Source organism: Bombina bombina, chromosome 9, assembly GCF_027579735.1.
Source record: "Bombina bombina isolate aBomBom1 chromosome 9, aBomBom1.pri, whole genome shotgun sequence".
NCBI lineage: Eukaryota > Metazoa > Chordata > Amphibia > Anura > Bombinatoridae > Bombina > Bombina bombina.
Genome location: NC_069507.1, coordinates 65,880,416 through 65,901,706, shown reverse-complemented (window position 1 = coordinate 65,901,706; position 21,291 = coordinate 65,880,416). Strand labels below are relative to the sequence as shown.

At 35.6% G+C, this 21,291-nt stretch overlaps 1 protein-coding gene across 2 annotated transcripts in view; it reads left to right on the top strand.

Annotated features, from left to right (window-relative positions):
* Positions 1-264: 264 nt before the first annotated feature.
* The window catches only part of VSTM4 (V-set and transmembrane domain containing 4), a 102,229-nt gene continuing 81,202 nt past the window's right edge, over positions 265-21,291 (top strand). For both annotated transcript variants that reach the window (XM_053692184.1, XM_053692183.1), the window contains exon 1: positions 265-414. In XM_053692184.1, the coding sequence (XP_053548159.1) occupies positions 363-414 (52 nt within the window). In that variant the 5' untranslated portion in view covers positions 265-362. The remainder of the gene's footprint in view (positions 415-21,291) is intronic.

Below are 21,291 nucleotides of genomic sequence, written 5' to 3'. Positions count from 1 at the left end.
TTCAAATCTTCCTTTGCAAACTGCCCAGTAGATGCCACACACGCTACTCTACAGCTCTCAGTAAAGTGATGCACCATACATACATAATGAGCTGGCTATAAACAGACTGTGTAGTGTGGGTATGCACGAGCTCCCCATCCTGTACACCTTTATTCTTGTGAGTGTGTCACTGTACAGATAAGCCTGTAACCCACTGCAACAAGTGGTGAGGATGCCTGTGCTGGTCAGTGCCCCCTGCATGAGCATTGCTTGCTGCTGCCTCTTCCCTCTCTAGGAGCCTCCCCCCACGTCCCTCCCTCGCCCCTCTCTCTGTCTCTGTCTGTCTCCAGTAGAAATTTTGGCAGTTCTGGGAGCAGCACACAATGACTCTCTGTATCCTAACTTCTGCTCTACTCACTCAAGCTCTTATAGCAGGTAAGATGCAATTGGTACCGGGCAACAGCTGCTTGTGTGAGGATGTTCCTAACTGCATGCATTGCCTAGGCAGGAATTGCCATCTGTTAATACATTCCCATGTATTTGTGTTATGTGCAGTACTGTACTTAGTGATAAAAATCTATTAAACATATATGTGTGCACTATGATACATAATAGCCTGTAGTTTGTGCTAATTGTTTTGTCTGTAGGGCACATATGTGATAGCCTGGTTGGCACATATATGTTTCTGCTTCTATTTGTACACTATTTTTGCAAGTGTGTTTTGGGTGAAGGAGTTTCATGGTGAAATACTGCAGGGTAGCACAATATGCATTTTTTTATTGTGCTTCAGACTGGGTAGCAAAAGAGCTTTAGGATTAAAATTTAATATCAAAAGGCCTGCTGTGTATTGTACAGTTAAAATAGTTGTAATGTAGCCAGTTTGGGAATTTCATCCCAAATTATGGCGTAAACATAAATACAACTGCGTGTGAATCAGTGGGAGGGGCAATAATACTAGTAAACAATCTGAATGTGATGCTTTTAATCTAATAGAAGGTTTAGTGTCTGTGTCCAATGTTTATAAAGATTTTTAAATGTGTTTATGTTTTCTATGCTCATGTGAGTCAGTATATTGAATGTTTATGGTCTGACTTTGTATTAAAAGATGTCTTCATATGTGAGTGTGTCTAAATCTGTCTGTGAAATTGTGTATGAGTATGAGCTCATGCTGGTACAGTTTTTAAATAGGATGTAGAACAGCAGAGAGTCCTTAGGCTGGAATCTGCTAGTAAAATCTATATTTGTGTGTTAATATGTTTTTTCTATATCATATGTGTAAAGAACTTTGTGCTCCCCCCTGTAGCATTCTACTTTGACTTTCATGTACCTTTAATGATGCCTTATGGCAGGGGTGTACAGACTTTTCACGCAAAGAATATTTTTTAGAGGACATATTTTAAGCTATTGCGAATTAAACAGAATTATATATACTGTCCTTATATCAACAGATATCGGGTAGATTTAACAATGTCTGTCCGACATCATGATAAGCTGTAGCGTATCATGTCCGACAGACATCGTTGAATGCCGACAGTATATGTTGTTGGCATTTATCATTGCACAAGCAATTCACCAGAACTGCTTGTGCAATTCCGCACCCTGCAGATTCGCGGCCACTAGCAGGGGGTGTCAATCAACACAATCATATAGGATCATGTGGATTGAAGATCGCAGCCTCAGAGGCAGAGGACAAGTTATGGAGCATCGGTCTTTAGACCGCTGCGTCATAACTGGTGTTTCCGGTGAGCCTGAAGGCTCGCACGGGAACAAGGGGCATATGGCCCTTGTTAAATCTACCCCATCAAGTGAATAATGCTTTATCTAAATCAGTATTTCTCAACTCCAGCCCTCAGGACCCTTAACAGGCCAGATATTCATTATATCTTAAAGGGACAGTCAAGTATAAATTAAACTTTCATTATTCAGATAGGACTTTTAATTTTAATTGACTTTCCAATTTACTTTTATCATCAAATTTGCTTTTTTCTCTTGGTATTCTTAGTTTAAACTAAACATAGGTAGGCTCATATGCTAATTTCTAAGTCTTTGAGGGCTGCCTCTTATCACATGCTTTTTAAATCTCTTTTCAACACAAAGAGACAGAAAGTACACGTGGGCCATATAGATAACACTGTGTTCAGGCACAGAAAGTTATTTAAGATCTAGCACAATACAATGCTAAATTTAAGACAATATATAATAAACAGTCACAGTCATGTGATCAGGGGGCTGGAAGAAGGTTCCTAGATACAAGGTAATCACAAAGGTAAAAAGTACATTAATATAACTGTGTTGGTTATGCAAAACTGGGGAATGAGTAATAAAGGGATTATCTATCTTTTAAAACAATAACAATTCTATGGTTGACTGTCCCTTTAACTAGAGCACAGGGGAAATAATCAGCTGATGGGTAACCATGGTTACTAACCTGCTCTCACCCAGATGATTATTTCACTTGCACTCTAGTTAAGATATAATGAAACTCTGGCCTGTTAAGGGTCCTGTGTACTGGAGTTGAGAAACTGATCTAAATATATACTGTTGTTTTGGCTTCCACAAGTATAATTATCTGACTGACAACAATGTGCAATTAAAGGGACATAAACCCAATGTTTTTACTTCATGATTCTGAACGAACATACAGTTATAAACAACTTTCCAATTCACTCCTATTATCTATTCTGCTTTGTTCTCTTTGTATCCTTTGTTGAGAAGAATACCTAGGTAGACTCAGGAGCTGGTAGCTAGCTGCTGATTGGTGGCTGCACAATATATATCTCTTGTCATTGGTTTACTGAGATGTTTAGTTACATCCCAAGTATGCATTGCTGCACCTTCTTTAAAGGATACCAAGAGAATGAAGCAACATTAATAAAATAAGTAACCTGGAAAATTGTATGCTCTGTCTGAATCATGAAATACATTTCTTTGGGTGTTATGTTCCTTTAAAGGGACAGTCTAGTCAAAATAACATGTTCATGATTCAGATAGGGCATTACATTTTAAACAACTTTCCTATTTACTTTTATCATCAAATAATTTGCTTTGTTCTCTTGGTATTCTTAGTTGAAAGCTAAACCTAGGTAGGCTCATGTGCTAACTTATAGCCGTCTCTTATCCGAATGCATTTGACAGGTTTTCACAGCTAGAGGATGTTATTTCATGTGTGCCATACAGATAACATGCTCACGCACGTGGAGTTACTTATGAGAGGGCACTGATTGGCTAAAATACAAGTCTGTTAAGATATGTGAAACAAGGGGGCAATCTGCAGAGGCTTAGATACAAGGTAATCACAGAGGTAAAAAGTATATTAATATAACCATGTAGGTTATCCAAAACTGGGGAATGTGTAATGAATGGATTATCTATCTTTTTAAACAATACAAATTCTGGAGTAGACTGTCCCTTTAAGTATTTGATGATGCCTGTGTACTATTATGTAGATCCAGAAAGATATTCACACAGGATCTCCCTTCCCCTATTTTCTATCTCCTACTCTGCTATACAGAGTTTCCAATCATTCTGCAATTTGCTTGACTATAACAAGCTGTATGTGAGTAGGACAGTTCCTGATTCTGAACTCTGTCCCACTGAGACAGCCATATGTCCATTAGCTCCTCCCCCAGAGCATCTAGACACACCCACAAAATGACCAAACGTACCCACCGACCAAGCAGACACGCCCATGAACCTACCTATTATCTATTCGTGACCCTACCCCTCCTGACTCAGCCCCTCCCACAGAATAGCAATGCCCCTCCCTTAACATCCTGAGTCCCTAATACCTAGTCACAAATGATGGGAGATATGTGGACATACAAGTAGGTGACAGACAGTAATACTTGCTACATATTGTAAAACAAAAGAAAACCAAAAATGCAATATGTAAAGTAACTAGCATTATCCAGAGGTCTCTGAAAGGGTTAAAGGGACATTGTAGAGTAAAAATGATATGCTCTGTATCATTTTGAACATGTAACTTTTTGCACTACTAACTGTTCTGTGGGCTAAATTACAAATGGAGTGAAAAAACATTAGTTGTGTGTTAGCATTTCTCAAGAGCGATCAATAGCACTTACATTTTTGCACTGAGACCAAAGTTATCTTTGATCTCTCAAGCAATAGTTAAGGTCCCGCAAACATCTGCATGGGTAACAGTGTGGGGTATTAAATCCCTTACTTAATAGAATTCTATAGGAGTCTGCACTAAAATAAATGTCAGACATGGCTCAATCAATAAGCCTTGTCATTTAAAGTATTCCTTTATTTCTGCACAAAACATTTATATTTTATAAATAAACCTTTGTTTCATATGTGTTTCCTCTACATATAACTTAAAACCTTTTTAATTTATTTATATATATTTATTTTTATTATTTTCCACATATATATTTACAGAAAAAGAGGAATTATAACATTATTGCATACAATAATGATACAATATTGTCTTGATAAGTAAAAAACTTTAACTTCCATAGCAATTCCATGTGTTTTGTATGCAAACTGGGAATAATGATTCATTTCAGGTCTCAAAAAGCACTTACTATTACAGTGCTATTTTGGATTACTCTCAAGAGCAATACTTAAAGGGCCATACTACCCAAGTATTGAAACACTATAAAGTGATGCAGTATAGCTGTAAAAAGCTGACTAGAAAATATCACCTGGACATCTCTATGTAAAAAAGAAAGATATTTTACCTCAAAAGTTTCTCAGTAGCCACATCCCATTGTAAAGGACTTCTAAGCAGCAAATTAGTATGTCTGTCCCGGGACAGCGGAAGGAGCAAGCTTACGTGCACTCTCGTCTTATTTCCCTATGCAGCTTAAGGCATAGTTGCCAACAGTCCCTGATTTCCAGGGACAGTCCCTGGATTTTGTTGTATGTCCCTGGATTTTTTTTGTCCCTGGAAATGTCCCTGAAAATCTCTTTTGCACAACATTTGTTGTTTGTGTGTGTATATGTGTGTGTGTATATATATATATATATATATATATATATATATATATATATATATATATATATATATATATATATATATATATATATATATATACACACATACACACACATATACAGATAGATAGATGATAAATAGATATAGTGTATTATTTAAATATAATTCATTCCTAATGGAATATTGTAATTATTATTGAATGGGTTCCCATATTATTTGTCTTTCTAATTTTGATGCTGTGTTGTAAAAATAACCATATGCCCAGAATGTGTTCCAGAGACTGGGTAGGTGTAAGAGCTTGGTGCTGTAATCTGTATAATAAACTATGGATAAGTCTAAATTATACTATTACTTTCAAATGGGTGTGTTTTGATTGCAGAACTGAGAGGGCGGAGCAGTTGAACAGTAGGTCGTCAATACTCCAGTAACCCGCTTGCTTGCTCTGCTGTGTCCCTGGAATTTTTTTTTAAATGTTGGCAACTATGCTTAAGGAAGTTTACAATGAAATCTCATAAGAGTTAAGTGAAATCTCATGAGATCACAGTAAAATAGTTCATGACCTCAGCACTGTTGATTTCTTCTTCTTTTTTTTTTTTTTACCTGCAGCTGAGCAGCAGCTGAGTATAACTTTTTACACAGAACTTACTCTGCTGAGCTGAGGAAATTGTGAGGTAAAATATCTTCCTTTTTTACATAGAGATGCTCAGGTGATATTTTCCTGTCAGCTTTTTACAGTTATACTGCATCAGTTTCAAGTGATTTAGCATATGCGTATAATGTCTCTTTAACTTACCACTTGTAATATAAGCGCAGTGAGCTTGCTAATGGGGTTCCCTGCTCTAGCCACTAAAAGAATAGGATGCTTAAAAAGGTCACTTTAAAGGGACATTAAACACTAAATAATTGCTAGATAGAATGATGCATTCAAAGAAAAGATTAGTCTAAAAATAACATGTAGTTTATTTTTTAAAGTTTAATTAGCTATTTAAATATTGACAAAATAAGTGTAAAGTTTTAGGCCTAGATTTAGAGTTCGGCGGTAGCCGTCAAAACCAGCGTTAGAGGCTCCTAACGCGGGTTTTTTACGCACTCCGGTATTTAGAGTTTATTTACCGCGACTCAAAATACACCTAACGCTCAACTTTCTACCGCCACCTCAGACCCAGTAGTAAACATATACCGCACAAAAAAACATCCACGAATCACAAAACAAATATTACACAAAGTACACTTACACTCATACAAACACAACACTATCTTTATTTTTCGGAATTGTTATTTTTTCTTTAAAATACAAAGGATTAAAGTAGCGAGATCTCGGGTGTTTGAAAAAAATCCACACAAATCCATTTTCCCATTGACTTACATGGACATACGGGAAAAGACCCTCATATACCTACATCTAACGAATAACATTATCACAAACATACACTCATCGATGCATACAAACAATATACACCACATTACATACACAAAATATTTATTTATTACAAAAAGAACACGATTTAGTTACTTTTTCACACAAGCTCATGACGTCACTCACTTTACGAGGAAAACCAGTCTTAGAAAAAAAAATATAGAAATCTTTGGAGCCTCCATTGACTTCTATTGGGAAGACGTGCTCGTGCACGCGAAACCCTCATTTCCCTAACGCACGCAAATAGCGTAGACGGAAAAACTCCAAATACCAGCGCTAGAAAATACATGCTTTTATGCGTTAGACCCAGCTATGATAAATAGATCAAGAAATGACTATTTCCCTATGGTGGATTTATGTTTTTTAATATTAAATATTCACCACACCATAAATATTTTTAACACTTTTAGATTACATCAACTACAAATCCCCATCACTAGTAACACATTATTATTTCAATAAAATTACATTTACAATTAAAATAAAATTCAATACACATTTCTGGATTCACAAACACTACACAATGGGAAACATCTCTCATTTACCTTTATTATTGCATTTCTGTTATTCAACTCATATGCTTGCAGCAACTGCATATCTACATAGGCTTAACACATGATCACTCATGGATGCACATACATTACTTTTAACATTCACTCATACATGTGCATTCAAATGATGGGGGAAAAACACATTACATTCTCTCGAGGAATCACAAAACACAACATATGGATTTTACTGTACTTTTAACATCATGATTCCATCACCAGAAACCATTAGGAATTACCTACAACAAGAACATCATTACACCAGATTACAGATGTCACTTTATGGGAAGGAACAACAATGCCAGACCGCTATATAGAAGTCAGCATATGTGGGACACAATCACAATATATACGTACATGTACATAACACGCATCACCCATCACGCAACCACAAAGCACACATTTAGATTTTATTCAGCACACAATAACAATGTAGCACAATACAACAACACAATGAGGATTTCACAACTACATAGGCAGGTTAATAATATCATGACGTCATTACAAGATTCAACCATACACATCACAGATTCACCACTGTACCGCCCCTTTAGGAACTTTAACACTCAATACTACAATACAACATATACGTAAAACACACTTTTGAACAGCATTATTATGGAGATTTCAATGGGACAATTCAGAAATATTGTCAGATCGCACATCAATTATATATATAATACTACAGATGGCAGCCGGAAGTTATTCAGTATTCGTGCAATTTTTATGGGACGCATACAATATCGTCAGATCGAAAATCACTTATATATATAATACTACAGATGACAGACGGGAAGTTCGGAATTATTATTGCGATTTTAAAGGGACGCGTACAATATTCACATCTCGGCAATCACTTATATATACAATACTACAGATGACAGCCGGAAGTTATTCAGTATTAGTGCGATTTGAAAGGGACGCGTACAATATTCACATCTCGGCAATCACTTATATATACAATACTACAGATGACAGCCGGAAGTTATTCAGTATTAGTGCGATTTGAAAGGGACGCGTACAATATTCACATCTCGGCAATCACTTATATATACAATACTACAGATGACAGCCGGAAGTTATTCAGTATTAGTGCCATTTGAAAGGGACGCATACAATATTGACATCTCGGCAATCACTTATATATACAATACTACAGATGACAGCCGGAAGTTATTCAGTATTAGTGCCATTTGAAAGGGACGCATACAATATTGACAGCTCGGCAATCACTTATATATACAATACTACAGATGGCAGACGGGAATTTCGGAATTATTATTGCGATTTGAAAGGGACGCGTACAATATATTACAGCTCGGCAATCACTTATATATACAATACTACAGATGGCAGACGGGAATTTCGGAATTATTATTGCGATTTGAAAGGGACGCGTACAATATATTACAGCTCGGCAATCACTTATATATACAATACTACAGATGGCAGACGGGAAGTTCGGAATTATTATTGCGATTTTAAAGGGACGCATACAATATTTACAGCTCGGCAATCACTTATATATATAATACTACAGATGGCAGACGGGAAGTTCTGAATTATTATTGCGATTTTAAAGGGACGCATACAATATTGACAGCTCGGCAATAACTTATATATACAATCCTACAGATGGCAGATGTTCCTTTATCATTTACAAACAATATTGCAGCAACATTGATCGATCACATTCGATGCACATTATACACAACTATGCACTTTCATTCATGTTAGCCTGGACGTGTGCTTGTTACTATAACATCGCGTTTAGGAAATATTGATTACGCATATGAACAAACATTACAAACATGCACTGTATGTGTGATATTTGACACTTTCACATTGAGAATCATTGTTTGAAACTAACATTTCAGCAAACAACAAATAAACGCCCACTGTGAAAGCATTCGCGCCGCTCACATACAAACAGGTGAATACAATCAGCAATCATTACAAACTCACTACCATTGGACTAATTGTACTATAAATCCCCCAAACAACATGGCCAATGCATCACTTGTGATCCACATCAGATCAAGTGCTTACCTTGTTACGCTGTTTTGAAAGATGGATGACGATGACATGGTAGACGCTGCTGGTGGTGCTATTGGCGAACTAGCTGTTGGTCGAATCAGGCAGCCTCGGCGGCTCAGACCGAGACGAAGGGGTCGTCTGGTTCGAGGTCCTCGTGTCTACAGGGTGAGACCCACCTTGGAAAACATGAGTGACTTTGAGGTTTTTGATAAGTATCGGCTCGATCGCGAACAGCTCATTGGCCTTTACGAGCTTCTTAAACCTCATTTGGAGCCACGTATACAAATAAGGACTGCTGTTCCCCCCATGAGTAAGATGCTAAGCTGTCTATACGTCCTGGCCTCCGGGAGTTTTCAATCCGGAGAACTGTACATGCATGGCCTGGCTCAAGGTACATTCTCTGGGGTGTTTGATAACTTTCTGAACGCCATGGTACGTATCAGTAAGCAATACATAGGATTCCCACAGAATGATGGTGATTGGAGGCGCCTGAAGCGGGAATTCTTTGATATTGCTCAATTGCCCAATGTCTTGGGAGCCATTGATTGTACCCACATTGCGCTGCGTGCTCCAATTGATGACTTGCCCTTCAGAAATCGCAAACATTTTCATAGCCTCAACGTGCAGTATGTTTGTGACGCACGGATGAGGATTATGCATGTGTATGCGAATTTTGGAGGTGCTTGTCATGATGCCCGCATCCTCTCTCTGTCGTCCCTGTGGAGACAGTTTGAGGAAAGACAAATGCCCCCTGGTTATCTCGTTGGTGAGTATTTGTGCACAACATGGTTAATTATTTTGACAATTGCCCCTGTATTTTTTAACTGTTAGCGTCATGTTCAGCTATAGGATTAAATTTAACCATTTGTTATTTACCGACGCTAATGTCTATTTTTATTGAAATGCAGATATGTAGCATGTCTTACCTTAAGTGTTCAGATAGAGAATGCAATGTAAACATGTAGTTAGCATTTTACACAAGGTTTGTTTTAGGAGAAATACGCATATGTAGCATGTCTTAGATGAAATGGCAATATATTATCTCATGCAATTTAACCCTGTCATTGTCTTTTTCTGCTAATGTCTATTTTTATTGAAATGCAGATATGTAGCATGTCTTACCTTAAGTGTTCATATAGAGAATGCAATGTAAACATGTAGTTAGCATTTTACACAAGGTTTGGTTTAGGAGAAATACGCATATGTAGCATGTCTTAGATGAAATGGCAAGATATTATCTCATGCAATTTAACCCTGTCATTGTATATTTCTGCTAATGTCTATTTTTATTGAAAAGCAGATATGTAGCATGTCTTACCTTAAGTGTTCATATAGAGAATGCAATGTAAACATGTAGTTAGCATTTTACACAAGGTTTGGTTTAGGAGAAATACGCATATGTAGCATGTCTTAGATGAAATGGCAAGATATTATCTCATTCAATTTAACCCTGTCATTGTCTATTTCTGCTAATGTCTAGTTTTATTGAAATGCAGATATGTAGCATGTCTTACCTTAAGTGTTCATATAGAGAATGCAATGTAAACATGTAGTTAGCATTTTACACAAGGTTTGGTTTAGGAGAAATACGCATATGTAGCATGTCTTCGATGAAATGGCTAGATACAGATTTAGATATAATTTTTTTTTTTTTTTTTATGTTTCTGACAACTTTTAATATGGATTATGGTTTTTAAAAAATATATTTATACAACAATATACTAGTTTAAGTATTCTGTTTGAATTATGTTCTGTTCTAAATTTATAGGTGATTCTGGGTACATGAGCCGGCCTTGGCTCATTACCCCCTTGCGTAGCCCAACTGATGTGTCTGAGGAGCGCTACAATAGGGCTCATAAGAGAACCAGGGCGGTGGTTGAAAGGATGTTCGGGCTCCTGAAGATGAGATTCAGGTGCCTGGACCGTTCTGGAGGAGCACTCCAGTACAACCCAAAGAAGGTGGCTAAGATCGTTGTAGCCTGTAGCGTCCTGCATAATATTGCACAGCGGGCTGGGATGCTGCAGGCCGTCCCGGTGGACAGAGACCTCCTCAGAGATGAGGAGGATGATCCTGTTCTAGAGGGGGAATTCCAGGACGAGGGACTTGATGTCAGAGCAGACGTCATCAACCGCCACTTTAGACGGTAAATAATAGAAGTTACACTGGAGTATTTTCAATAGATGTGAACTCTAGGGAAATGACAAGTAGAGAATTGTGCAAACATGTTAGTATTGATAAAATGTTATAATAATATTTATTTCTCATAATATAGGTGATGCTCTGGGCATTGGGTCCTATAGCGAGTCTTTGCCACCTGGTTTTTATAGAGGACATCAGATGGTAAGTAGAAATGTATGGACTGTTGCTGGCATGATTTGTACACAAATACATAATATGGCATAAATTTTTAAAAATATAACTTTGTTTACACATTACTTATGTACATAATCAGAAAGGGATACTCTAGAATGACTATGGTTCAATGTCACACAGAGGTTTGTTCTGCTCAATATGACTCATCTTCACACTTGATAGAAAATAACACAGGTTCATACACAGGCTTAGTAAGCTAGTGATAGATATTTATTATGAAATGGGGGGTGGGAGAGGGGTACAGAACTGATTCACACACTTGTATGAAATCTTTATATATAATTTCTTACATTAGGGAGATGACTTAATATAAAGACTGAAAGGGAACAATTTGAAGCCTGACAGTGAAGATTTCCAAGACTGACAGTGGGGAAAAAGCCAAGATTGAAATTGAAGTATACCAATGGGATCATGTCTGGCATATTTAAATTCTGCTGACCTTGAAAACCATACAAAGACATGTTCACATGGTAAGTGCAAACTATTTGATAGAATAAGGCTGTGGAGACATCCTATTGGAGACACTTAGATGATTTTCTATTTTGTAGATGGTATTTCCCAGTCCTCTATTTAATGAACTGATGAATAAGACACCTATTGAAGATCAACTGTTTACCCCTGAATTGACATTCAAAGACCATGCATTGTCCAGGTTGGTGTACCAATGCATGCTAGTGAAGACTGTAGAATATTAGTAGCTTACATACATTAGTCATATTTAGTTCTTAATTAGATATTTAGGGATCACAATCAGACACTTAGATGATTTTACTTTTTTAGATGGTATTTCCCAGTCCTCTATTTAATGAACTGATGAATAAGACACCTATTGAAGATCAACTGTTTACCCCTGAATTGACATTCAAAGACCATGCATTGTCCAGGTTGGTGTACCAATGCATGCTAGTGAAGACTGTAGAATATTAGTAGCTTACATACATTAGTCATATTTAGTTCTTAATTAGATATTTAGGGATCACATTCAGACACTTAGATGATTTTACTTTTTTAGATGGTATTTCCCAGTCCTCTATTTAATGAACTGATGAATAAGACACCTATTGAAGATCAACTGTTTACCCCTGAATTGACATTCAAAGACCATGCATTGTCCAGGTTGGTGTACCAATGCATGCTAGTGAAGACTGTAGAATATTAGTAGCTTACATACATTAGTCATATTTAGTTCTTAATTAGATATTTAGGGATCACAATCAGAAAAAGGAATACATATTATAGTTGATATAGAGGTATTTGAATGGACATGAAATATTACATTTATGTTCAGCATACATATATTGTTTACATGTGATATACATTATTATGTATAAATTTAATTTTTGAAATTTAAATATTATTTTTAATCAACAATATAATGGTGTATATATTTCATTAATTTAAAATGAATGTAATGATTATCTTTAAAAAATGTTGATCAAAGTTAGAGCATAGACACCATATGATTTTAAATGTATTTTATGAATATTTTACAACGTGTGTATTAACTTTGTTCCATTTTTATTATTTGTCATTTCAGATTGGCATCTGATGACTTCATGGAATATTTATTTATTTTCTATTAAATATATATTTTTTTTTTAGCAGATTCTAATATATATCAATATAATCTGTAAATAAATAAAACTTGGACTCCCATGACTGGTAGTTGGCTATTTGACAAGCACATGCATAAGAGAAAATAATGCATTAATAGTAGAAAATAAAATTCTTCAGAGAATATTAAAAGATATATTTTAACATTAATTGGGGAGTCATATTCTTCAATGCTTTTATATTGAAAAAGTATATATTAAAAATATTTAGGATATGTATTAATATTATGATTGTTTTAACATTTAATAAGGTGAAGTGGTTCAATTACATGAAAGTGACAGTGTTGTTGAATGTAAAAAGAATTGTATAAGATCATGTATCTTCCTTAGGTATCTCAAAACATTATTAGAAAATATTTTACAATTATTACATTTATAAATGGTAGGTCATTTAACTTTATAATTTTTAATAATTAGTTATTGGATGCCAGGTTAATCTATGTAATTTTCTAGTGGAGTCATTTAACTATACTTAGTAATATTATGTATTTATTACAATCTTACCTCTTGGGTTAGACATCAAATATCTATATAGAATGTAATTTCCCCTTTAGTTTATTTTGTCAATGTTAAATAAAAATACAATATGTTTGGGTCCTTAAAGGGGTCATTCAAAATGTATATTTTGTATACATTGTTACAAATATCATACAAGAATTTAAACATATTTAGAATGTACTATAGAATTACATTCAGTCTTTAAATATACTTGTTAAAATAAAAATAAATGCACATATCTTAGTGAATGATATAAGGCATCTATATGCAAACAACAATCAGCATCAAAATAGCCTATGTAGAGATGTATTTAATCCACGAATATATATAATTACAATATAATGATTGAATAACAAAACATATTAAGTTGGTCAAATATAAGATTATGATACAAAATGCATACATAACATATAGCTTAATGTCCCTCTACGCTGAAGGCTAAAAAATACCTCATTTAATAAATATATTTCAGTCAGTGTGTAAAACAATCTAGAAGTTAATCTAAATTTGCTTTACTCATATGTTAGACTCATTTAGCAAAAGGAAGGTGCCTAGGTTTATGATATATTAAGCATTATTGTGAAATGTTTATTTAAAGGGACATGAACTCAAAATATACTTAAAGGTAGCCATTTAAAAAAACAATGATTTATACATTCTGAATGAGTATTCTATTTTAATCAACTTTAAAACTTGTCTCATATTATGAATGCTCATTGTGATGTTGCTATCATTACTTTAGAAATAAGGCAGTAAATAGCTAATTTATTTGCTTCAGTACTCTGGACAGAACTTGATTGTTTGGAATAATTGATGCAACAATCGTCAAGGACAACCCAGGTTTTTATTAAACAATTGTCCGTAATATAAAATATCATTATTGATTTTCAAAGAAACATAACAAGATAACTTAACATTTGATAATCGTATTAAATAATAAAGTTGATTAACATTTAATGCTCAATCACCAATGGTAAATTTGTTTGGACAGTGTCCCTTTAAGAGCTTGAAATAGTGTATTTACTTCTCTTCCTATCTTGACATACTTTGCTTGAAAAGCATATCGAGATAGGCTCAGTAGATGAAGATTGGTGGATGCACAGAGATGCCTTATGTGATTGGCTCAACCATGTGCATTTAAATTTCTTATGTTGAGGATATATAAATACTAAGAGAAAATGATTTACATTTTAAAGTCTAAACAATCTTCTATCTCTACAGATCATTTGATACAATTGTTTGTAATGTCTCTTTAAAACTAAAGACGCCATTGCACAATAACATATATGAGCACTTCAGAGAAATACAAGCTCGAGGTTTATTTGCGAATAACAAAGCTGTAGTTTAACATTTATAAACAGATTATCAAAGTTACTGACATTCTTCCCGGAATTTTAACATTAATAAATATTGCGTGGGAAACGCATCTTCAAACACCAGATTAGCATATTTAAACATTAGTGTAATGTCACGCAATAGCACACAATCAATGTGCATTATAAATACATTTAATAGAGCAATGTCAATACTTCACAATCAATTTATTTAAAGAACAATAAAGACATACAATATTAAATGTGTATTTGTATTAAAGAAACAGACCGTTATTAAACCGAGAAATGTCTACAACATTAATAATGTGACAGGATGAGATTTTAAAGAGTATTTAATCATTAATATTTCACGGATCACGGATATTAAATCTGCGTCACACATATCCGCATGACAGGCCCATGAGTTACAAATAAGTCTACATGAAAAATGAAGTTACAGCACCACCAAGCGGTATGTGTAAGGAAGTTACTAAGATATGAAACATTAAGGAACGGCCAATCAGAGTTCATCACACAAACACAACTTGAGTCAGGATGGTCTCACAGACATTATAACAATATTTCAAACTTTTATCCAATCAGATGTACAGATAAATTGTCCCATGGTGCATCTCATGTTTACTTCACCATATAAAAGTCCATTACACGTTGCCATCTTTGTCAGTTCTCTAATGCCTGCAGGCAGTCTTATATATTAATATTATTATAATATATTTAGTAGCCAACCGAGCAGGCATGTCAGTTCCCAGGTTCACCAAGGAGGAGAGCGCTGCACTGGTCCACGCCGTCAAGGACTTTTATCCCCAGCTGTTTGGGAACAAGAGGAGCTCGACAGATGCGCCTGTTAAGAAGGCCCTCTGGGAGTCTATCACCAATGCGGTTAGATTGGTGTGTGACGTCCAGAGGACCCAGGATCAGATCATGAGGAGATTCGGAGATATGAGGTTGCGTTTATCGAAAAAAGTCAACCTCATAAGGGACTGGGTACAAGCCCGTAAAAGAGGGGGCCAAAGAAAGGCCCCGCGGAAACTGTACCTACTCCCTTATGAGGTGACTTTATGCGAGCTCCTCAATCTCCGGGTCCCCAAAAGATTTAGATCCTCGCCATCCTCGGCCTCCTCTTCTTCCCTCCCAGCTGCGGGATCTGAAAGTCCTGACGCGGGGGACAGGGCAGATGCTTCTCCGTCCGGTGGCCTGGGAGGACCCGATAGAGAATCTGAACCAGGTAATTATCCAACTTCATATAATATTTATAATGTTAAAAATCCAAAATGTGTATTTAGTCAGATACTAAACCTATACAGATCTCACAACATACACTACATATGATGTTTAGATATCTGATTTTACATTAGTGATACATGAAATTGGAATGATGTTTATTGCGCTCTACAGAATATGCGTCACAGAGCGGAAATCTAATTTCGCATCCACGTTAACATGGGTTTGCGGAAAGTGGCATTGCTTTATACATGTTGGTCAAATGACGGATGCGTAATTCCGCTTGGAATCATTGCGCAATGATCGCGAAAATGGCATTTCTCATCCACGTTAACATGGGTTTGCGGAAAGTGGCATTGCTTTATACATGTTGTTAAAAATTAAATGGAAAATCTTAGATTAGTGAAGAATACAGTATTCTTATTTTAAATATTATATCTAATAAAAAACGAATAATACTAATAAATTATAACATATGGCCATCAATTGATGATTATGTAATAACAAGCATATATTCTTAAAGATACAGTAAACAACACAACTGATTGAAAATAAGAGTCCAGGATATATTTATCATTCATTTAATTGCGGAAACTATTAACTCATGGGACTACCAAAGGATTAATATTTTTCTATTGATTTGTTATTAATGTAAATATTTTAAACATGGCATGATTAGTATTAATGATATGCAATCCTCATTTAATATATTACAGATATGGATGTGGCTGCTGGATCCTCAAGCCAGGGCTTGTCACAGTATGGTATGTCTCATTTTAATTGACATTTGTCTTAGAAACATGGAATGAACATTACATACTAAATACACATTGTTCTATATTTATATGTAATGTCTATTTAATAGATGAAAATTATATAATTATTCGGATATACTTAAATAACATATTTGATTTTAATTGCATGCTCAATACCATTCATTACATCAACATATGGAGTAGATAATTCATTAACAAACAACAACATTGTGGAATCTATTTAATTTTAGATTAAAGGGATACTGAACTACAATTATTAATATTGTCTTTCACATACAGTATGCAATATTAATAAACATAAAATATAATACTATCATCATATGTGACATATTCTATTGCTAAATGTATTTTAAAATAAATAAAGTACGTTTATGTGCATCTAAATATTTGTTGACCAACCTGGGTTTATATTGATGATTGGTGGATACCTTCAACAAACAATATTTATTGAATCCAATATTCCTTATCTGCCTTTAAGATTAATATCGAACAACATTCGAATTATAATAGGAGTCAATGTTAAATCATTTTTTACAGTTTGAACATAGAAATCAATTATTTAAATTAATCATGTCAGTGTCCCTTTAAGACAAAATAGATTCATTCATCATTACATTATTTTTATTAAAAACTATTGATATATAAATCTAATTATCTGTTGGAGTTACTTTATATATATCTGCATACTCTAACAGCACCATGATTACATATTTGTAATAATAAAGTTTGTTATGTATTGTGATAAATATGTGTTGTGTCCTAAACAAGATTACTGTACATTGAAAAAATGGCTCGATGTGACACATGTTTGTTTAGATTTGTCAACAGATGCTCCTCAATATGTGGTTTGTGTGTATTCTTGTAACTTCTTAAGGACATATGACGGAATTATTCCGTCATAAAACAATTGAGCTAAGTGAAAGCTGTGTCCTTAAATGGTTAAGAACATTGATCATTGGGTATATTTAGATATGCAATAGCAGCATCTGAGATGAATTTGATGTCTAATGTAGTCTGACATTAAACATATGTTGAATACAGATATGTTTACAGAATCCCCTTGATTCAATCAAGCATTTTCTGGTGTAATGACTGCTCTATTCTTCACATTTTAAAGTTGATTAATGTTAAAATTCTAGACAGATGTGATTTAGTGATATCCAAAATGTGTTTAATAATATATATCTATATCATTCATAGAGAGAGTTGGTGTGGGGAGCCCACAGGAATCCAGCAGTGACATAGAGCCGCCTTTGCGGTCTCCTGGTAAGTCCATTGACTCATTTATATGTAATTGAAGGTGTATTGCTAATCAATATTATGATCATGATTCCGATGAAGCATAACATTATAAAAAATCATAGAATTTATCTTCTGATTATATATTTATTTTTTATATTGAGCGATTAATAATTTCTACTTTATTATTCTACACATTTGTTATTCATAAGATGTCTAACATATGTTTTTTTAAAATTTTTTTTTTTAACAACAGTCATCAAGTGATACACACATGAGAAATCTTAAATGTTCTATGTACTATGCTTTTATGAATTTAACATTAAGACAAACAATACATTAATATTCTGATTTATTGACAATAACAAATCTATTGTCATTTGTATGCTCCATCAAAATGATGTAAATCATAACTTTGTGTGTGTATATCTTTAATGCAACATTGATGTGCGTATTTGAGCAACAGTAACATATGTTATAATATCTGATCTTAAGGTGTACACAACATGTTATGTTTTACAGAGATTGATGTCACATGTGGGATGGAGGAGGAAGAGGCTGCCTTGGAGTCTGATGGTATGTGAAATATATCTATCATGTTTCCAACATGTTTCTTTTTTTGAAATCATTTTATTGAAGACATTCAAAGTCTACAGCTTTTTCCCTTTAAAAAGGAATATTATTTGTCTGTTCAAATACACTACTGCCCCCTTTCTATATCAGGCAGCATGAAAATCTGCTTGTATATATTTTTTTAAGAATATATAATTCATGCCATCATTATGTCACATGCATATTCCATGCCAAAACACAATAATAAGTTTCACATTGTACAGACAGTCATTGAGATTCATCTGAGTGCCTATATAGATACCATATCCTCATTTCAGAATAGTTTACAGATTCAAACACACTTCGAGGTATATTGAAAACATAATCAATTTTAAATGCGTTGATTTGATGTCAGGATGTATGAGATGTTAATATATTTATTTTACATTTTCAGATGGATCCACCACTTCTGGTCATCTGGATTCCGCCCCTGCCCAGTCACAGACCCCTCCCCGTGCACACACCCCTGACCATGGCCACACCTCTGCACACACCCAGAGCCCTTCCCATCACCAAACCCATGACCATGCCCCGACCACTGCCAGCCCTTCCCATATTTCATATCCTGTCCCTCCCAAAAAACGCCCATACACCCCCCTTCGCCGCTCTCCCCGTATTCTGGCCCGTACAGCTGCCCAGACCCAAACTCCCCACTCCCCAGCTGTACGGCCTACCCTGGAGCAGCAGCTCACCACTCCCCAAGCCATTCCCATCCCTCCCCGAGCCAATCCCATCCCTCCCCCCTGTTTAAACCTTCATTGTCCTGGGTGTCAGATTGTCCTTCCCAGGCACAGCTGTAAGTATCATTCTAAATACACTTTATAAGATACTTAAAGGTACAGTGAAGTTAAATTGGTTAAATTGTGATTCAAATCCAGCATGCAATGTTAAGCCAATGTATAATAGAATACTCTTATGAATTATTCGTCATTCTCTTGATATATTAATTGAAAACAACTTATTCCTATAATTAGTTTAAACAATAAAATAAATGTGGCCATCATTTCTTTATTGTTGGATGAATGTATCCATCAACCAGCATGCACAAACAAGGTTCATCAACAAATATTGGCTTCCATAAAAACCAACATTCTTGCATTCAAAATATAGCTTGACAATTAAAACATATAATGAATATGTGTAATTTCTAAAGATTTGTCATGTCATGCTCTATCTGAATCAGTCCATTAAATATTTAGGTTCAGTGTCCCTTTAATTGGATATCACTACATATACCAAACACCACTACTTGGATACAAAATTTTATGTCCAAATGTGGATACATTATCTCTTGTCTAACCCAGTGGGAATGTAATTTCTTCTGGTTGCTATGTTTACACAGCTTGTCCTCAATGCCAAAATGTTTAAGGATATGTGTGCCTACCACAGTCTAAATTGAATTTTTAAATTGCTAATGTAAGTACAATGTAAATCCTTTAACAAGATTTGATACACTCAAGCTGTATAAGTGGATCATCTAAAACCAATTAAAGGGTTCAACATGTTTGAGTAACATGAGCCTTTAATGATTTCTGTCTGTCTGAATAACCTAATTCATGTGTAAAGAATATATGAAAAATAATTGATGTAAATAATTATTTGTCTTTATGATGACAATGTATGTATTAAAATCTTTTATTCTGTTGTGTAATTATCCTTAATATTAATTTTTATTTTATTTTAGGCTGTGACTCAGCATGGCTCATGCTAGAAGGGATAGCAAGAGTAGAGCAGGCCGTGTTGAGGAACGCAGCTGTCCTGAGAGGGATGAACGACACCATGCAGGCCCAGCTCCGGGTTCAGGACTTGACTCTGCGTGAAATTATGCAATTACGTTCAAGGCCTGAATCTGGAGCTGGACATGCACAGGACAATGAAGAGGATGACCAGTAAGTGGAGGATCTGGATATGCTCCATGGTGGCAGATAATAATCCTCTGTCCACATGTTGAATTTGTATTTATATTGTTGCCATTTGGCCTTTTTATCAGTTTTTTGTTGTGCCTGTTGCACTCTTTTACCTTGTCATGTGTCTCCAATGAGGCTATGCTGGCCCTTGGCAACTCTCTTCATGGACTGTGATGCACTGTGTTACCTTGCCATGTGTCTCCAATGGGGCTATGCTGGCCCTTGGCAACTCTCTTCATGGACTGTGATGCACTGTGTTACCTTGCCATGTGTCTCCAATGGGGCTATGCTGGCCCTTGGCAACTCTCTTCATGGACTGTGATGCACTGTGTTACCTTGTCATGTGTCTCCAATGGGGCTATGCTGGCCCTTGGCAACTCTCTTCATGGACTGTGATGCACTGTGTTACCTTGTCATGTGTCTCCAATGAGGCTATGCTGGCCCTTGGCAACTCTCTTCATGGACTGTGATGCACTGTGTTACCTTGTCATGTGTCTCCAATGGGGCTATGCTGGCCCTTGGCAACTCTCTTCATGGACTGTGATGCACTGTGTTACCTTGTCATGTGTCTCCAATGAGGCTATGCTGGCCCTTGGCAACTCTCTTCATGGACTGTGATGCACTGTGTTACCTTGCCATGTGTCTCCAATGGGGCTATGCTGGCCCTTGGCAACTCTCTTCATGGACTGTGATGCACTGTGTTACCTTGTCATGTGTCTCCAATGGGGCTATGCTGGCCCTTGGCAACTCTCTTCATGGACTGTGATGCACTGTGT